This window comes from Schistocerca cancellata, chromosome 2 (assembly GCF_023864275.1).
Source record: "Schistocerca cancellata isolate TAMUIC-IGC-003103 chromosome 2, iqSchCanc2.1, whole genome shotgun sequence".
Lineage (NCBI taxonomy): Eukaryota > Metazoa > Arthropoda > Insecta > Orthoptera > Acrididae > Schistocerca > Schistocerca cancellata.
The window spans coordinates 497,711,302-497,733,005 of NC_064627.1; the positions used below are offsets into that span (position 1 = coordinate 497,711,302).

The window sequence follows — 21,704 nt, forward strand, 5'->3', positions numbered from 1 at the left end:
GAATGGCGCTAGCTGCGCAGCATTTGTGCACCGCCGCCGTCAGTGTCAGCCAGTTTGCCGTGGCATACGGAGCTCCATCGCAGTCTTTAACACTGGTAGCATGCCGCGACAGCGTGGACGTGAACCGTATGTGCAGTTGACGGACTTTGAGCGAGGGCGTATAGTGGGCATGCGGGAGGCCGGGTGGACGTACCGCCGAATTGCTCAACACGTGGGGCGTGAGGTCTCCACAGTACATCGATGTTGTCGCCAGTGGTCGGCGGAAGGTGCACGTGCCCGTCGACCTGGGACCGGACCGCAGCGACGCACGGATGCACGCCAAGACCGTAGGATCCTACGCAGTGCCGTAGGGGACCGCACCGCCACTTCCCAGCAAATTAGGGACACTGTTGCTCCTGGGGTATCGGCGAGGACCATTCGCAACCGTCTCCATGAAGCTGGGCTACGGTCCCGCACACCGTTAGGCCGTCTTCCGCTCCCGCCCCAACATCGTGCAGCCCGCCTCCAGTGGTGTCGCGACAGGCGTGAATGGAGGGACGAATGGAGACGTGTCGTCTTCAGCGATGAGAGTCGCTTCTGCCTTGGTGCCAATGATGGTCGTATGCGTGTTTGGCGCCGTGCAGGTGAGCGCCACAATCAGGACTGCATACGACCGAGGCACACAGGGCCAACACCCGGCATCATGGTGTGGGGAGCGATCTCCTACACTGGCCGTACACCACTGGTGATCGTCGAGGGGACACTGAATAGTGCACGGTACATCCAAACCGTCATCGAACCCATCGTTCTACCATTCCTAGACCGGCAAGGGAACTTGCTGTTCCAACAGGACAATGCACGTCCGCGTGTATCCCGTGCCACCCAACGTGCTCTAGAAGGTGTAAGTCAACTACCCTGGCCAGCAAGATCTCCGGATCTGTCCGCCATTGAGCATGTTTGGGACTGGATGAAGCGTCGTCTCACGCGGTCTGCACGTCCAGCACGAACGCTGGTCCAACTGAGGCGCCAGGTGGAAATGGCATGGCAAGCCGTTCCACAGGACTACATCCAGCATCTCTACGATCGTCTCCATGGGAGAATAGCAGCCTGCATTGCTGCGAAAGGTGGATATACACTGTACTAGTGCCGACATTGTGCATGCTCTGTTGCCTGTGTCTATGTGCCTGTGGTTCTGTCAGTGTGATCATGTGATGTATCTGACCCCAGGAATGTGTCAATAAAGTTTCCCCTTCCTGGGACAATGAATTCACGGTGTTCTTATTTCAATTTCCAGGAGTGTATGTTTGATGATGGTTGTATGAGTCCTATTCAGATGACAAAATACAAAATAAAAAAGCCGATAAGTATGCTCCTAGAGAGCAGTACTTATACTAACAGTACGTTTATTTCCATACGCGGCCAACAGAGAGTAGCACTGTTCAACATTTCTCGAGATGCTTAACGAGAGTCTTGAGAATTTGGCTATTTTTCTCCGAGAGTCTCGAGCGAGACAGAATACTGTCCCTAGTTAAGCGATCTAATCTGTGTGTTAAATGGGTGAATTCACTACTTATAATAAAAAATGCCATATTTCTTTAGTAATATTCAGTATAATTTAGTTCTCATTCTGTCAGTCTTAGTCAGTAACTACTCCGCTAGATAGATAACCATTCGCGTCTATGGCTGATGTAGCTATTTTACATCTAAACCAAAACGTAGGGTGGCTCATTACATTATATTTATTAGATATTGATCAGTTTACATCGTCTGCAGCTACCTTGTACATAATATTACAGGCATGTACCTAGGTTTAAGAGAGACAGTGCTAATAATCAGTAGTTCTTCATTTAGAGTGACTGGGTCGCAATGGCAAAAGTCAAACATCATGCAAGAAATGACTTTATTGCTCACATGATGCGTCTACAAATTTATTACCGTCAGATATCTACAAAAAAGCAGATACATAAATTTTTTATATAACATAGTAGTTGACAGCTATAGCATTCCACTTTGAAATCACTTGGCACAAACTGTACTACACCTACCCAGGAACGATTGCTGCACATAGATATGGCGTTTCAAGTTGTACGTGAAACAGACATTCGCAGACTACAGACACAATTCTGCAGAGTCCGGACCAAGAAGCAATTTTTGCTATCTGGTGGGATTACAAAACGTGGCGCCTAGGCACATCAACTGATCTACATTTTTATGTATTGTGTCTGATGGCTGTGAACCAACTTACTTTAAAAGAATTTTTTTCTTTATGAAAGTGGCCATTACGACTCTACAGTGATAAAAGGTTACACAAAATATTCGGGAGTATTACGGGGCGCCACTTATCGTCAAAAGCTACAGTTACAACAACAGTGCGATATGATAAGCGTCATAAAGTTAAAATATACAATAGCAATACAAACATACGCCACAAACCTAAATACAGGTAGTTAGACAGGGGATAACAATATTGTTAAAACTAGGACAGTCCGTCTGTCAGACTCAACTTCGGTACCAGAAAGTACCCAGTATGCGCTACTGTGCTTACATAAAATAGAGGAACATTTTTTTTGCACATGAACACAACCTGTTTTTTTATGAAACAGGAAATATTTTAGTAGAAAAAAAATCCATCGTGAGGGATAACCTGTCATGTCCATATAAAACTAAGAAATTTTCGTGGACCCTCGTCACCAGTTTAGCAAAGGCCTCGTCGCCACCACTGATGAGGCCAAGTTACCATTATTGTTACGGTAGGTCGAGTATGTGAGTTCGTGAAACAGCTTCTGGTGCAGGACACCGGTAAGACAATTGCTCCCTGCCACTGTTACACAGCTATGCTCCAGGGTCAGGTAACAGGATAGGAGAACGAAGGTTCCACAGCACTCCAACAATTTAGTAACAAAGTCACACAGATGAGTTAAAAAGGTTTATTTATCTTTGTGACTAGTTGAATGATTTAAGTCTGCAACACTGCATGTAATATAACACAAAACAGGCCCTTAATGGCTAAGTGCAAATAATCGTAGGTAAACTTCACAGTACTTAGAAAATGCAATTTACAACCCCTGTCTCTTCACTTCTAAGAGTTCACTAAACGACGTTCCCTGTCTAAGTGAGTCCTGGACGACGATCTATAGCGAAGCGGGCGAGAGCTGCTCTTCTGTCTTCCGAGGAGGCTTCTCTCCGTTGTCATCCGGTCATTGGCGAATTGAACTCGGCCCTCGACTGGCCGAGGTGAAGTCGATATCTTCATCTTCAGCGCCGCCCTTGGCGCTGATGGAACTCGCGCAAGTGGCCAGACTCTGTGGCAGTGGCACCAGCTTGCGTCTTTGTGCCTACGGTGCTTTTGCCCTGGCTGTGTCTTGTTCGGACGACATTGCAGAAATATTATTTGGTCCCATGTACCGCCATAGCTTCAAATGGCTCTGAGCACTATGGGACTTAACATCTGAGGTCATCAGTCCCCTAGAACTTAGAACTACTTAAACACAACTAACCTAAGGACATCACACACATCCATGCCCGAGGCAGGAATCGAACCTGCGACCGTAGCAGTCGCGCGGTTCCGGACCGATACGCCTAGAACCGCTCGGCCAGAGCGCCATAGCACATAGTGCCATATAGCATATAAAGCACATAGTGTAATCGTACATCCCAAACGATATAAGTCACATATGGTAGATGCTAGAGAGGGAAAAACGTGGGGAGGGGAGAGAGAAGGAAACCGGGCGCTTACCGTATCCGTAACTTGAAATCGGAGTATTTTAGAGTAACGTTTATTGCAGGTACAGAAACACTTGCCTGTTTCACCAGCTAAATTAATTTTAAATACGGCAGTTGTCGTTACGATACCGCAACTTTGGCCCTTGTCGGATGATCACTAATTTAAAGCTGCTTGCAGACGCTGACGCTGGCCAACGGCGACCGCATCACGATGGCTCCCAACTGCAAGTTGCTGTTCGAGCCGGACAACGTGGACAACGCCTCGCCGGCGACGGTGTCACGCATGGGGATGGTCTTCATCAGCGCCTCCTCTCTGCGCTGGAGGCCAATCGTAGAGGGTTGGCTGCGCAAGCGTTCCGAGGGCGAGTACGCCGTGCTGTCGCACCTCTTCGATGGCATCTACGATGACCTGCACACCTTCGTGCAGGTCCGGCTGCACGCCAAGATGCCCATACTAGAGGCGATATATATTCGCCAGTGCGTCGACGTGTTGCAGGTGCAGTGTTTCTACCTACTATTACGCAGATAAGTGCAGATGCGAATATCGTATGTGATACAGCATGGCGCAAATCGTAAAAAGACTGGGCGTGATCGCGACACGAACTGCTCGAGCGGGTCCACGAGAAATTCGGGTCCCGCAACGAACTTGAGACGTCACACTAGTCGCCTTACTGCTCGGCTCCGTGCAGGGTCCAGGATCAATCAGTATGTCAATCAAAAGGTAACCATCGAAAGCCTGAAATTTGTCGTGTGCTATCGTTAGGAATTATCAAACTCGCCCAAAATAGCTACTCGCTCCCGGCCGGAGACTGCTGCTGGCGCTCGTATGACCTGCCTGCAGAGTCACGTCCTGTAGTGTGTGCATTGCGACTTGTCTTCCTCGTGGGCCGCACTGCTCAAGCAGTTTACGGCACAGCTCGAGAAATCTCTGGCTATGCTCGACCTTATAATCACCGTGTCATCTGCTCACTTCTATTGCTACTACCTCCGTGGCGCGTGTTATCGTTATTTATGTACTATGGAATTTAGTTAACTGTGAGACATAGCCATTAGTCTCTTCTAGGATACAGGTAATATCCAAAAACACCAACTAATCAACCATGTATCTCTCCTAAAAGTCGTCAGGCGCGTCAGGTGTTTTGGCAGATATTTGCTGCCAGGCTAAACAGATACTACTCATCACAAGTTTCATGCGATCCGTCCCGAAATTTACCCACCCACCAACTTTAAATTCAACCCACCCATTCCACCTCATAAAGGCTCACTCTCCCTCGCCTACCCACATTTCCCTGCTCCTATCCTCCATTTCGCCTTCAAATATTGGCCTCACCAATACCCTCCCCATTCTCGTTTTCCAACAGCCTTCTCTGCCCCATTGATACCACGCATCAGTCCTCCATCCTCACCTCCTCCTCACTAAACCTTATCTCCTCCAACATAGGGTCCCAATCCCGGGGCAGGTCCTTCCTGTTTTAGTGGCAATGAAGTGCTTCTTTTTAAGATCAATGATTTTTTAACTCCATTTTAAAAGTTTTAAACGTACCCTTGTTGTTTTCCGTTGTACCCTTTTATTATTACTGGTTTTAATTTCAAGATGAACTCCTTGTTTCACATACACATGAATGCTTCAATTAATTTCTCCCATCCCAAATCTTTAAATCTATGTAAATATCTCACATTTATGATTTATTTTTACTTGTCCAGCTGGCTGAAGAGTGGGTTGACAGGACGGCTAAAGACCCCCTCCCCCCCCCCCCATACGGGCGAGACGGAATGAAATAACAACAAATGGAAAAAAAGTTCATGCGACGCTCAATGCCAACAGAAAACGTCGTTTTGCTACCTGTTCCAAACAAAATTATTTTTGAAATGGAATTTTACATGCCCACTGGATAGTGGAGTCCAACATTACTGTAGTACGGTATTGGTTTTATCAATATATATTAGCAAGGACAGAACAACTCCAAGAATAATGAGTGCTGTAGCAGCGACTGACAAGAAGACCACTCGGCAATCGGCTTTTTGAATTTTTTATATTTGTGGTGCGTGAAATTCAGAAATCAAATATCAGTTCACAAAGCAGTTCAATGCAACTCTCAAAAACTCTCGAAAGAATCAACTTTGAAGTCCTTTCGTGTGTCTTGAATACCCGAAAGTAAGACCGGGTCATCGACAGACAGCACATCGCAGTGGTAGTGTACTTGCCCGCAACCCCCCCTCCACCCCACTCTTCTACGTGGACTACAAGGGTTTGATTTCCTCTGTGCTAAAAAGGTGCGTATTCAATTTGCATTTCCGTGAATGTTTCTTTAGTTGAAACAAACTTTATTAACAATATTTTATAAAAGGATTAGTAATTAAAAATATATATTTGCTGAATTTTATGGGTGATATGTAATTAGAAATAAGAAGACGTGCGTTTTTCAGAAAAATAACAATTAGATATGTGTTATTAGCGCATGTTCTATAAATTTTATATTCAAACTGAACTGAAAGAAAAAGACGAAAAAAGGAAGACATCGAAGCGATTCAGAGGCGTGCTGCTAGATTTGTTCCCAGTATGCTCGGGCAGCTCGCAAGTATTGTGGAAATGCTATGTGAACTCAAATGGTGGGAAGACGGTGTTCTTTTCGCGAGGCAATATTGAGGAAATTTAGAAAACTAGCATTTGAGGCAGACTGCAGAATGTTTCTACTGCCGCCAACGTAATTTTGTGCGTGGACTACAAAGATAAGAGGACAGAAATTAGGGTTCGTACGGAGGCTTGTAGATAGTCGTTTTTTGCGTCGCTTTGTTTGCGAGTCGAACAGGAAAGGCGACTGGTAGTGCTATGTGGTACACTCTGCCACTCACCGTCCGATGGCTTGCGGTACACGTATGTTGACATAGACGCAGATGTTAATGAAATCTAAGGGACGCTTCTCATAATTTAATCCCTCGAACACAGCGATGTTTGGGATAAAAATTTATAAACTTTGGAGGTCCCATCGCGTTATTGCTATAATAGATCCTGAGAAATCAGTTCCCAGAACAACCACCTGTGGCCGAAAATAACGGCCTCGATACGCCTGGGCATTGAGTCAAACAGAGCTTGGATGGCGCGTACAGGTACAGCTGCCCATGCAGCTTGAACACGATACCACAGTTCATCAAGAGTAGTGACTGGTGTATTGTGACGAGCCAATTGCTAGGCAACCATTGACCAGACGTTTTCAATTGTTGAGAGATCTGGAGAGTGCGCTGGCCAGGGCAGCAGTCGAACATTTTCTGCATCCAAAAAGGCCCTTATAGGACCTGCAACATGCGGTCATGCATTATCCTGCTGAAATGTAGGGTTTCGCAGGGATCGAATGAAGGGTAGAGCCACGGGTCGTAACACATCTGAAATGTAACGTCCACTATTCAAAGTGCCGTTAATGCGAACAAGAGGTGACCGAGACGTGTAACCAATGGCACCCCACCCCATCACGCCGGGTGATACGCCAGTATGGCGATGACGAATACACACTTCCAATGTGCGTTCACCGCGATATCGCCAAACACGGTTGCGACCATCATGATGCTGTAAACAGAACCTGGATACATCCGAAAAATGACGTTTTGCCATTCGTGCACAAAGGTTAGTCGTTGAGTACACCATCGCAGGCGCTCCTGTCTGTGATGCAGCGTCAAGGGTAACCGCAGCCATGGTCACCGAGCTGATAGTTCATGCTGCTGCAAACGTCGTCGAACGTTCGCGCAGATAGTTGTTGTCTTGCAAACGTCCCCATCTGTTGACTCAGGGATCGAGACGTGGCTGCACGATCCGTTACAGCCATGCGGATAAGATGCCTGTCATCTCGACTGCTAATGATAGGATGCCGTTGGGATCCAGCACGGCGTTCCATATTACCCTCCTGAACCCACCGAGTCCATATTCTGCTAACAGTCATTGGATCTCGACCAACGCAAGCAGCAATGTCGCAATACGATAAACCGCAATCGCGATAGGCTTCAATCCGATCTTTATCAAAGTCGGAAACGTGATTTCTCCTCCTTATACGAGGCATCACAACAACGTTTCACCAGGCAACGCCGGTCAACTGCTGTTTGTGTATGAGAAATCGGTTGGAATCTTCCTTCATCTCAGCACGTTGTAGGTGTCGCCACCAGCGCCAACCTTGTGTGAATGCTCTGAAAAGCTAATCATTTGCATATCACAGCATCTTCTTCGTGTCGATTAATTTTCGCGTCTGTAGCACGTCATCTTCGTGGTGTAGCAATGTTAATGGCCAGTAGTGTATATTCACGAAATAATTAAACAGATCTTGATTATAATACATCTGAAGCTGTTGTGATGCAGTTGTCAAAGTCAGTACTAAATAAAGGACACATATCTTTGTATATGGATAAAAATATACCGGGAGATTTCAATAAAGCAAAATTTTAGAAAGCGGATTACATAATGAGAGGCTACAATGGCATATTAGCGTGCACTGATCGAACTGGGACGACCGTACTATTTCTTCACAGCACAAAAGAGTAGAAACGACTGAACATAGCTGAAACCTACGAAACCCTACGGGGGAATGAGTTGTATCGACCGCAGGTTTCCGTGTTATGAGGAAATACTTGAAAGGGTACCGAAAAAACTTTTTTAAATATTTGATATGCTACTTTATACACTACAGCGCCAAAGAAACTGGTATAGGCATGCATATTCAAATACACAGATATGTAAACAGGCTGGATACGGCGCTGCGGTCGGCAATGGCTATACAAGATAGGTATCTGGCGCAGTTGCTAGATCGGTTACTGCTGCGACATCGCTGCGGCCGGAAAAAGATCCTGCAATAACGGGACCGACGACGATTGAAGACAATCGTTCAACGTGACAGAAGTGCAACGCTCCCGCAAATTGCTGCACTTCCCACTGTCTCGACTTCATTGTACTACAGTCGGAAATGCATCTGTACAAGAAAGCCTCCCTTCTCGTTCCAGATACCTTTCCACGCATACCCGAGTTGTCTCCCTGGCAACCTCATTACGAATACCTTAACATCGTATTACGGAATTATGTCAGAAAGATACACTACAGCAACGACAATTCAACAGGATTTAAGTACAGGAATTCCTTGGCAGCACTCTCCCATAATTGAGAGCATATCTGTTTGTTCTGAAGGCGTGTAGATATTTTATTCTACAATGCGGGCTGGCGGGAAGTAGATTGTGGTACGACCACTGCGAAAGCCATTGTCTTATCGTACTTGTTATGTCGATAAACATTTGTTCACCACGTCTTCCTTCCCCGACTTGTTCCGTCTCGGGTGCCGTTCTGTCTCAAACTGTCAGCTACAACTAAGGAGCAGCGCTACTCGGTCGTTGCTAGAGTAGTGGTTATACTTCGTGTTTTATCGTCGCTATTATTACATATCGAGGAAACAAATATCGTATTAGATCCAAAGGGCACGTATAATTCCGCTAATATGGTTTGTAACAGAAACACACGGACGTTTTCTGTTGGCACGCCTGAAACTTGTGATGAGCAGTATTTGTTGGGTCTGGCTCCATATACACATTGCAAAAGCGAAATTTCTTATATCTTGCGACAGACCAGAGCGGTGAATGACTCTTAGGAGAGACATCATGTTTTAAAAATTAAAGTGTTTGTGGCTGAAGTTGACGATATCTCCAAAACCATCCACTGCCAATCGCTGGGTTTTGTGTCTGGTGCTACCCTTGGTTCTCCGTGTTGGAATCAACAGCAACAGGATTATGGTTTATCGGGACGTTGTACTTCAATAAGATAAAGCAAGACCGCTTGCCCGTTTTGTCCTGACCCACCTCGATACAGAGGGTGCTGGACTGTTGCCCTGCCCAGCACATTCTCCAGGTCTCTCAGCCAACGGAAACATTCAGTTATGGAATCCCGAAAGACTGGCACGCCACCACTTGCCAGCCACTAAGACTGATCAGCGTCGACGTTGAGCTGAAGAAGCGTAGAATGACAGCCGCATCTATCAGCCAAGCTCAGTTCGACTCAGTGACCAGCCGGGTTAGTGGCACTGCTGTTCTGGAGACAGTAGCACTCTCATACCAAATTTCTCAACCTGTATACCTCAAATCACCTGCATATTTATTAATATTTTCTTTCTATTCTGCCGGCCGGAGTGGCCGTGCGGTTCTAGGCGCTACAGTCTGGAGCCGAGCGACCGCTACGGTCGTAGGTACGAATCCTTCCTCGGGCATGGATGTGTGTGATGTCCTTAGCTAAGTTAGGTTTAATTAGTTCTAAGCTCTAGGCGACTGATGACCTCAGAAGTTAAGTCGCATAGTCCTCAGAGCCATTTGAACCATTTGAACCTTCCTATTCTTCTGTGTATGCATAATAAAATTTCTTTATTTGGGACCCTTCTTGGTACTGCAGCGTTAATGAACAGCAGTGTATGTTTTTGACATTCGATTCTTTGAACATGCCAGTCCATCCCAAGCACAGTTCAGGTAGATGCAACAGGGCATGAGACATGATTTTCACATGCTCTCTTTGCTTCATCAGTTTCTTAGTCACCGGTATACTCAATACACAGCCTCACAGTCAAAGATCTATCACGATTTCATAACTGCAGTACAAGATCCTACACGAGGCCTGTCTTTACGTAAGTACAGTTTTGAAATAAATATAAAACATATAGACTTATCGTAGCAATTTGATTTTTACATGAAGGGATGTGTTTTACTTTTCTACGTAATTCCCGCCAACATTAAGGCCCACGTCGTATGGCACAGCCAGCTTTTGATTATTTACCTCGTCAAAATCTACCACCTGATTGGACAACCACTGCAATACGGTCATTTTGACATCTTCAATCGTTGTCGTGATGCTGAGCAGCCAAATGCTTCTCCAAATGCAAGAACACATGGTAGTCATTGGGCCCTAGATTGGGACTGTATGGAGGGTGACCAAGCTGTTCCCAGTCAAATGATAAGATCAGCTTTTGAGTTCGATAGGTTGCTTGTGGATGCACATTGTCATGAAGCAAAACGATCCCCTTACACAGTGTGCCAAGCCTTTTGTTCTGGGTTGAACTGCACAGTTTTTTTTAAATCTCACATTAAGCCCTAGAATTTATTGTGCCACCACGAGACAAAAATCCACAAGCAATACCCCCTTCCTGTCCCAAAAAAACAGCTGAAATAATTCATTTGATCTTCACTTTCTTGGCTGGTGCTGAACGCCGCCATTCTATGGATTGCTGCCTTGATTCAGGTGTAACGAACCACGTGTGTTTCGTCGCTTACGACAGGTTAACTTAAATACTCACCATCTTCCTCAATGTATCGTTCTAGGAAAGCCAAAGAACTGGCTAAATGTTAGCTTTTGTATACCTCAGTCAGCATTTTCGGTATCGAACTGAGCATAACTTTCGATAATTTAAACGTTCTGAAACAGTTGCATATACGACACTTCTAACCTCTTGAGGAAACTCACCACACAACGTCGAAATCGTAAAACGTCTCTTCGCTCTCTCTTTTTCATCAACTTTCTGCACCAAATCATCAGTAATGAATGAAAGTCGCCCTCATCATGCACAGTCGTAAGGTCATCTTTAAAAGGTGTCACCCATTTCCTTACTATTGCATCACTCATAATGTTTTCCCTATACACTTCACTGATCTGACGATGAATTTCACCCGCTTTCATGCCTTTAGTACTAAAAAAGCGCGTATTCTACAGTCGGCGGGATTCTCAATCGGAAGAGGCCGCTCAAACACTCACAAACAAAGGTAAACACGCAGAATGACAATATAATGGTGTCTGTGGCACGCCAACAGATTGTAGTACATGGCGTACGTGTGCTGAATGCTGACCGTGGCACTGCAGCGGCGGGTTTGCAAAATGGTACTAATTTTAAAAACACAAGTTAAACGGGCAACATCTTGGTTGAACCCATTCTTAACACTCAATCTTTCTCCATCTCGTTCTCCATTCTGAGCAGCACGACGCTAGAACAAATCATCCAGAAACCTGCGTCTTGTCCAAAATCACTGTTTATTCAAAGGTTTGCATGTTATCATCAGCGGAGCGTCCCTGTCGTCATATGCCGTCAGCGAAACAGTACTTCTGCCGTATTGTCAGCACTAATGCTTTCCAGTCCCAATCTGTTTCTGGTTGCTTTCGTCACGTCTCATGCTCAGTTTACCCTATTATTTCTCACTCTTCTACAGACTTGTCAACATCTCTTCTTGATTCCTTCTGTGCTGCTGCCATAGATTTCTGTTAAATGTCTTTACTTACCTTCTACGAAAACGTAATCAGGAAAATATTTAACACAGAGTCAATTAAACTAAAACTTCTGAAATACCATATCATTATTAACTTTAACTTCAGTCGTTTCACGTTCAATTTTCTTTGAAGATTTTACTGTTCAGTTCCTGCGCTCCCCGACCACACTCGTCCTCCACAATACCGTTTCATTATCGCCGATCGTAGTTTTCTCGATTTGTCTGAAATCTCCATAGCCATTCTATGTCTCATTTCTGCCACGAATTTGTGGTTCTCAAGAAGAGTACTAATTTTGTCTTTGTTCTCTGCGTTTGTCATCTGTTGTCCAACTGCTTTAAGACTTCGCTGCATCTCTCTCCTGTCTTCTTTCTGACATTTCTCATTACAAGTTGTATAACTCTGTTTCCTTGCATTAGCAAGGTGTGAAACAACTAAGAGATTCTTTTCTTCTTCACTGTGCTGGCGACTAGTTCAGTCATTGAGGAGAATTCTCCAGACTCCTTCAACCTGACACTTTTAATTTATGCGAGTTCTGATGATGTCTTCTTTCACCTTTGAGGAGCTAATCAGTTCTTCCTTCATTCTTAATTTGGAATAGGGTTTCGCAGTCATAAGTGGCTTCTGGGAAAGTATGGTGTAAAAAAAAAAGGTTCAAATGGCTCAGAGCACTATGGGACTTAACTTCTGAGATCATCAGTCCCCTAGAACTTAGAACTACTTAAACCTAACTAACCTAAGGACATCACACACATCCATGCGCGAGGCAGGATTCGAACCTGCGACCGTAGCGGTCGCGCGGTTCCAGACTGTAGCGCCTAGAACCGCTCGGCCACCCCGTCCGGCAGGTGTTTCTCATTAAGTTATGCTTGATGTTAACTCCAAGATATTTAAACTGTTGTACTATGTTAACTTTTTAATGACAATGAAGATTTTGCTTATACGCAGAGGTTTCACGGCCACGACAATTTTCTCGAGCTATGTTTGTAATCCTATTATTAAGGCGATTTTTGGATGTTTCTGATCTGAGCACGAACGTCTTCAGTGTCAAGAGCTAAGTGAGCTAAATCATCCGCAAATCACAGGGAGTTTGTTCTTATTGAGGGTTTTGCTCCAATTTTGACTTAAGGTGGGTCTTTGTTTCCCAAATCTTTATCACGTAATTGAAGGCTAATTTGAAAATCAGGGTGGATAATCCATCATCTTGTTAAAGAATGGTTTTTATTGTGAAAGCTTTTCAAATTTCTTCCCTTATCTTTACCTTGAGATCTTTATCGACTAAAGTTAGAGTAATGATTTTTATTAATTTAGAATGAAGACCACATGTTCTGAAAATTTTTAAAAGTGTGAATATCGATACTCTCATTTTTTTTTTAAATCTCTGGATGAAATGAAGAGCTGTTTGTTTGTGTATTTGTAATATTCCATTATTATTATATTGCTGATGTACTATGCATATTGCAATTATTTGTGTGCCTATTATTATTATTATTATTTATTTCTTTTCTCAGACGTTATGTCCGGTTAAAAATGGAAAGTGACGCGGATATTGATAAAGAATGACTTCCTTTTAACTGTACGGTACATGTTACATTGCATTTAAGAACTTTCGGGTAATTGAACATGTATCAATAACTACAGAATTCTGTAGTTGTATATATACGTTTGGATGTAGCTGTATTGCCTTGATGTACTGGTGGATATTGCGTGGTATGACTCCTGTAGTTGATAGTATAATTGGTATAATGTCAACTTTATCCGGATGCCACATGTCCTTGACTTCCTCAGCCAGTTGGACGTATTTTTCAATTTTTTCTCCTGTTTTCTTCTGCATATTTGTTGTATTGGGTACGGATATTTCGATTAGTTGTGTTAATTTCTTCTTTTTATTGGTGAGTATGATGTCAGGTTTGTTATGTGGTGTTGTTTTATCTGTTATAATGGTTCTGTTCCAGTATAATTTGTATTCATCATTCTCCAGTACATTTTGTGGTGCATACTTGTTTATGAGAACGTGTTGTTTTATTAGTTTATGTTGTATGGCAAGTTGTTGATGTATTATTTTTGCTACATTGTCATGTCTTCTGGGGTATTCTGTATTTGCTAGTATTGTACATCCGCTTGTTATGTGATCTACTGTTTCTATTTGTTGTTTTCAAAGTCTGCATTTATCTTTTGTGGTATTGCGATCTTTAATAATATGCTTGCTGTAATATCTGGTGTTTATTGTTTGATCCTGTATTGCAATCATGAGTCCTGCCGTCTCACTGTATATATTGCCTTTTCTTAGCCATGTGTTGGATGCGTCTTGATCGATGTGTGGCTGTGTTAGATGATACAGGTGCTTGCCATGTAGTGTTTTCTTTTTCCAATTTACTTTCTTTGTATGTGTTGATGTTATGTGATCTAAAGGGTTGTAGAAGCGGTTATGAAATTGCAGTGGTGTAGCCGATGTATTTATATGAGTGATTGCTTTGTGTCGTTTGCTAGTTTCTGCTCGTTCTATAAAGAATTTTCTTAAATTGTCTACCTGTCCATAATGTAGGTTTTTTATGTCGATAAATCCCCTTCCTCCTTCCTTTCTGCTTAATGTGAATCTTTCTGTTGCTGAATGTATGTGATGTATTCTATATTTGTGGCATTGTGATCGTGTAAGTGTATTGAGTGCTTCTAGGTCTGTGTTACTCCATTTCACTACTCCAAATGAGTAGGTCAACATTGGTATAACATAAGTATTTATAGCTTTTGTCTTGTTTCTTGCTGTCAGTTCTGTTTTCAGTATTTTTGTTAGTCTTTGTCTATATTTTTCTTTTAGTTCTTCTTTAATATTTGTATTATCTATTCTCATTTTTTCTCTGTATCCTAGATATTTATAGGCATCTGTTTTTTCCATCGCTTCTATGCAGTCACTGTGGTTATCCAATATTTAATCTTCTAGTTTAGTGTGTTTTCCCTTGACTATGCTATTTTTCTTACATTTGTCTGTTCCAAAAGCCATATTTATATCATTGCTGAATATTTCTGTTATCTGTAGTAATTGGTTGAGTTGTTGATTTGTTGCTGCCAGTAGTTTTAGATCATCCATGTATAGCAAATGTGTGATTTTGTGTGGGTATGTTCTAGTAATATTGTATCCATAATCTGTATTATTTAGCATGTTGGATAGTGGGTTCAGAGCAAGGCAGAACCGGAAAGTACTTAATGAGTCTCCATGGTATATTCCACGCTTCATCTGTATTGGCTGTGATGTGATATTATTTGAATTTGTTTGGATATTAAGTGTGGTTTTCCAATTTTTCATTACTATGTTTAGGAACCGTATCAATTTAGGATCTACTTTGTATATTTTCGATATTTGTAGTAACCATGAGTGGGGTACACTATCAAAAGCTTTTTGGTAATCAATGTATGCGTAGTGCAGCGACCTTTGTTTAGTTTTAGCTTGATATGTCACCTCTGCGTCTATTATCAGTTGCTCTTTACATCCTCATGCTCCTTTGCAACAGCCTTTTTGTTCTTCATTTATAATTTTGTTCTGTGTTGTATGCGTCATTAATTTCTGTGTAATGACTGAAGTTAATATTTTGTATATTGTTGGTAGGCATGTTATGGGGCGATATTTAGCTGGGTTTGCTGTTTCTGCTTGATCTTTAGGTTTCAGATAAATTATTCCATGTGTAAGTGTATCAGGGAATGTGTATGGGTTTGCAATGTAACTGTTAAATAATTTAGTTAGATGTGAATGTGTTGAGGTGAACTTCTTTAGCCAGAAATTTGCTATTTTATCTTTTCCAGGGGCTTTCCAATTGTGCGTAGAATTAATTGCTCGGGTGACTTCATGTTGCAAAATTATCACTTAAGGCATTTGTGGTATCATCTTGTATGTGTCTGTTTCTGCTTGTATCCACCGTGCATGCCTGTTATGTTGTACCGGGTTTGACCATATGTTGCTCCAGAAGTGTTCCATGTCTGTTATGTTTGGTGGATTGTCTATTTTAATGTGTGTGTTATCTATTGTCTGGTAAAATTTCTTTTAGTTTGTGTTGAACGTTTGGTTTTGTTTCCTTCTATTTTCACTTTTTTTGTATCTTCTAAGCCCTTTGGCCAATGCTTGTAATTTCTGCTTCTTTTCATCTAATTGCACTATCGCTTCTTGTTGTGAGATTTTACCTAACCTTTTTCGTTTTTTGTCTGATATTTCATTTCTTATAAATTGTGTTAGCTGTCCGATGTCTTTTCTCAGTTTTTCTATTCTTATCTGTAGCCTGTGTTGCCATGCTGGTTTTGTGGGTTTCTTCTGTGTGTTGGTTGGTTCTGATCTCTGCCTAGTGTGTATATTTAGTGTAGTGAGTGCTCCTATATAAACCAGTAGTTGTAACTCTTCCATACTTGTATTTTCATTTATTTTGTTGTGTATGATTGTGTTGATAGTTGTTGTTTCGACTTGTGGGCTATTTGGTGATCTATGCAAGAATGGTCTACTGTCTGTATCTGTGTCTTTGTATTCTATATATGTCAGCTGAAATTTTTCTTCTATATCTAACATGTGTGTCACTTTGTGTTCTATTTGTGCCTGTTCTGGTGGTTGTCATAAGATTTCGTTTTCCTCTGACTGTTTAATTGATGCGTGTTGTTCTTTGTTTGTTTGCTCTGGGATGTTTGAGTCCATTACTGTATTTTCTTCTTCTACTGATTGCACATTATTTTGTTCCAGTATTTGTTGTACTTGTTGTTTGATGTTTTCTAATTCTGGCTGGGGTATCCTGTTATTTTTGATTATTACACGGATCTGATCAGCTAGTCGTTGTTCTGTTAAAAATTTTAATTCTGGGTATCTGGTAATAAATGTTGTGTATACTTGTGATCTGTATCCAGTTGTGTTGGTTCCTAAGTTTGTTGCTTGGTAATAACAGAACATGAGGTGTCGGTTAACTTCATCTGACCATCTCATCCTCTGTCTTTGTTTTCCTTCTAGAGTGGTTGCAGGAAGCATATCCCGCAAAACACCTCTATTTGGATTTAAATCATTTTCCGTGTGGCTAGCAGTGTCGTTACCATTGTGGACGGGCATAGGGTTCAAGCGTCGTCCCCGACCATGACAGCGCTTGTCCGAGGCTTCATTAGTTCTGTCCTGAACCAACTAATCACACTAAAAGCGGGGTTAGCCCTATTAGTGGTTCGTTCTTTTCGTCGCCTTTTATGACTGGCAGAACATACCGGAGGCCTATTCTTTTCCCGGGCCTCCACGGGGATTATTATTGTTATTATCATTATCATTATTATTATGAACTACTGCTGAACAGCACACATTGCAATTTTAACTAACTAAGCATGTCTTGTTAAATATACCGCCAAATCTTACAGATGAAATAAATGCCTAAATACATATTGCCTCAGAGATCGTATTTAGATATCTGTTACCGGGTCGAGTTTGGTTAATCTTCTCCAGTGAACTCAAGTTTGATTAAAGTCACGTTGCACTAGTACCTACTTTCTACACGGTAACTGTTAGCAGATGATGTCTCGGCGCAGTAACTGAGAAGTGCAGGACAACGAAATGAAGGTTCGAGCACACAGCCTTGTTTTAACCGATTTGTGATGTAAAGTTACACTGAGGCGTCATTTTGAAACCGAACTTGACTGTCGGTGGCATCGTGGAGCTCAGTCTTTCGAAGTTTACAGAACGACCAAATTGTCTTAAAATACAACGTAAAAACAAAAGGTTAATGCCTTTTTGTATCTGGTAGTAATAAATAATTAGCTCAGATTTATTTCGATGGCATTTTGTTGTCTCCTAGCACAGGAGAAAGTAAAAGAGTAGGTTACAGGTCAGTCTGCAAACCCCGAGCAGTTAGGAACAAATGCAGAAAGACAGACTTCCAGTAATGTCAGCCTGAGTGCTTGGATCAACGCCTGACACAGTCACAGGGCATCTACGAGGGGGGCGGACTTTGGGACTTAATAGGATACTCACAGAGAACTCACTGTCTGAATTAACTTATTTATTTGCTTCGGATTAGCTACTTCACTGTAGCCTAATTCTAAGAATCGGAAAAGCAAAGGATGCAACTGGTTGCACAACAGAATTCATTGTCTGAGTCCGTGGGGCGAAGGCTAACAGAAGTAGCAATCACTAGCAGTATTGTAAAGTACAGTATTGAGAGCAACACTCCATGTAAGAAAAACAGACTTGCTGGAACTTACCCGAGACTTGAGACAAGAGACATGGAGAGGATGTTCCATCGAACTCCTCTGAATACAAAAAACCTGGGTTTTATAAAGGATTGTGGTGACGTCTGGTTTCTCTCTATCGGTAGGCGGCCCGCCAGTCTGTCGTCACTTTACGGGCGTCGCCAATCTGACGTGCGGCTCTGCACGTCCAGGGTGCTTCAAGCCAACCACGTTCTGATTCCTCCCCTTATCCCAGTCTGTAGGTTGGGATATTCCTGACTTTTACATTAACAAACTCCATGTTTGATAGCAACAGCTTTCAGCTGAAAGCTAAACTTCACTTCCGTTCAACTTTCAGCTGAAAGCTAAACTTCACTTCCGTTCCTATTACGGCTAGCAGTAGTTTTGTATGTCACTTGGCGCGCCCTGGGGGCTGTCGTGGGTTGGACCTGCTGTTTTAGAAGCTTTACTCAATTCCCATCTCACTCTAATCCGTGTAAATCTACTGAAATTGCTGTTCTCAAGAGCGTTTTTCATGCTTGCTGCCTCTGCTAAGACGCGCTTATTTGTGACCAACTTCCACTGTAACACGTTACAACAGCGTCTTAGGCACTGTATGAAGTTACCAGTTAATTCTATGAAGCGAAATCACTATCCTGGGACAGCTGCCAAGAGCGTTACGATTCGCAAGGCTTACCATTACAGTTTACCTGCAATAACCTAACCTTTAACACTTTTCATGCTCTCGGCATTGTCTCTGATTTCCTATCCTGGAGTGCCCTCGTTGGCTTCCAACAGCCTTAAGCTTAACATTGTAAGTTGTCAGTACACGACAGCTGGTTCAGATATTTATACAGGTTACAAGCTTCTAGGACTTGTAGAGAGGATTGAGTAGACAATATTTTGAATTGGAACCCATGTCCGGAAGCTTACCGTTGCCGTGCTGCAGCCGTTTGAAAACATGTTTGCTAGGTAGATATGCAACACGTTAGTCATGGTCGGGGATGCTTACGTCGGATTGGCTGATGTCATTTAACGTCTGTCCTATCTCCCTGACCTGGTTCGAGCCTCATTCGCATGTCTGGTAGTGTTACAGCAACATAGATAAATTCACATTTGCAGAATACATCGACATATTTCTTCTGTATGGCGAAGCTCCGAGCTCACGGTAATGGAAAAGCTGCTCGTTGCCTTTATCAAGATCATTATCCACAACGCATGACTCCACCGCACACCCTATTCGCTACAATTAAGCAACTGTTTAGAGAAAGGGTAACTTCACCGACAGCAGGCTCGACAGTGGTGCTCCGAAGAGACGCCGAATACCCGAAGTGGAAAAGGTCGTACTGCATCACGTTGAAGCGAACACTCAACCAGTCCACGAGCAATTTCTTTGGTTACTAATGAGTGGAACTGCACAGAAATTATCATAGGTTTTACCGATGTAATTCACTTGATGTGAAAACAATTCAGGAGTGGTATTGTAAATTGCTGGCAACTGGAAGTATTCTGAAACGTGTTCTGAGGCATGTCGTAGTGCTTCGGAAGTGACAGAGGAGGACATCTGACGAGTGTTGCCCAGAAGCCCACTGTAAATCGATTCGGCAGGCATCTAGGCAACTTAATGTATTTCGAGCAACACTGCATCGTGTAGTGCACCATCGTCTACTTCCAAAAAGCAAATTTTGCAACGTCTGGTGCCGAACAACAAACCATGCCGACAATAATTTGCCATGGACATGCTGAAGCGTATTGAAAAGAATGCCAGCTTCCGGGAAAGATGTTTATTCTCAGATGAGGTATCCTTGCATGCATCATAAACAGATAATCGACATAGTGTTAGGATTTGGGGCTCGCAGCATCTGCACGCTATCATTGAACTTGTTCGTGAAAATCTGGTGTGAGTTAATGCATGATATGATTGTTGGACCGTTCTTCTTTGCAGAAAACACAGTGAATGGGTCAGTGTAACTGGACATGTTGGAGCAGTTTGTTCACACTCAGATACAATACTTACAACACATTATCATCTTTCAACTAGATGCGGCTCTGCCACCTTGGTCAAAAGCTGTTCCTAAGTTCCTGGATACGAAATTTCCCAGTGGCTGGATCGACGTGGAGAACCCATTGACAGGACACCACGTTCCGCCGACATTTGCCCACTGGGTTTCTTCTTGTGCAGGTCCTTATGCAACCAAAGTGGACAATATTCCTGTGTGTAGACGTTGTATCGCTGAATCGATTGCAACTATGACGGAGGACATGTTTCGGAAACCATGGCAAGAAACTGAATGCAGATTCCATATTCCTTGTGCTAGAAATGGTTCTCATGCAGCTTTACGTTATTTAGATGTGCCAATATGCCATCGGCAGTTGCGCCTCCAACGAAAGTGGCTGAAAAGTGATTGTCTCAAATAGGGTATTTCGAGTTATATGGTCCACACAAAGTTTACGTTCCAAACACTTCGACGTTCAATAACGCACTGTTTATGGCCAGATCGAGTCACGTCTATCATAATTTGCGCACAGATAAATGCTCAGTTACATACTGCACTCTCTTGATGTCCTATAAAGTGATTATCCGAGTGCAGTAACCTAACATAGACGTACTGATTCACAATAATTTACATGTGGCGAGTAAATCATTAACACATTCACTGAATAAAGTTGACAAATATTGTCCTCGAAGTCTAACAGGCATCTCGGTACAAAAACGATGTGCACAGTAAAGATGAAATGAAAGTAACACAATTCACAGTGCAATACTGTTGTCACAGTTTGCAGAATACATTATTCAAGATTAACACAGCTCATGAAGTTAAGTGCCTGTTAACAGCCAGTCACTAAAAACTGTCACTGAATAAACTCTCAGGCACAGAATTTAGATAAAACTCGGCACCTTTTACGACTTGTGGTAACCCGTCTACATATGTTGCGCAGTAATTTTGGGCACAGATCTTGCTCAAATCATACCCTTCCGCAGGCTAACTAATATGCCTTCCAACAGAATTTCTTTTATAATATTACAATACTTAAAACCTAAGTTATCTAGTGTCATTTGCTTTATTTTCATGAGTTACAATTAATAATTTATGTGTCTGAATAACTGAATAGTGGAATAAGATTTGTTTGACTGAGAACTTTTAAAAGAGCTTTCTACAACACAACCATTGCCTAATATCTTCCACTACTTATTACTTTTCCGTTTCTTTGCTAGTGCCTTCTTCTCTCACAGCATAAAATAGTGCGAATATGTTCGAATGCCAAAACTTTCGGGAAAATAATTAAAGGTGCTGACGATGGCAGAATGAGGCAGCTGGTACCCCACCAGTCAGAGTCTTTTAAAATAAGTAGGAATATATTCGGAGTTTTTGTGCTCCGATGAGACCATTTTTCCGCTAGTTCCTTTCTTTTCCCTGCTCAGCAGGACCCGCAACTCATATGAAAAGAAATATATTGGTCAGTGAAGTTTATATAGTTAACATAGTAAAATACAAATAACGCAAAACTAATTTTACACCTCAGACCGGATTTGATGTGCACAAAAATTTTGTATGTTCTTCATTACTAC

General features: G+C 42.6%; 1 protein-coding gene across 1 annotated transcript in view; it reads left to right on the forward strand.

The window, feature by feature from the left end:
• The window catches only part of LOC126155690 (dynein axonemal heavy chain 8-like), a 622,476-nt gene that overhangs the window by 339,318 nt on the left and 261,454 nt on the right, over window positions 1-21,704 (forward strand). The window contains exon 26 of the mRNA XM_049916245.1: window positions 3,881-4,198. Coding sequence (XP_049772202.1) covers window positions 3,881-4,198 — 318 coding nt within the window. The remainder of the gene's footprint in view (window positions 1-3,880; window positions 4,199-21,704) is intronic.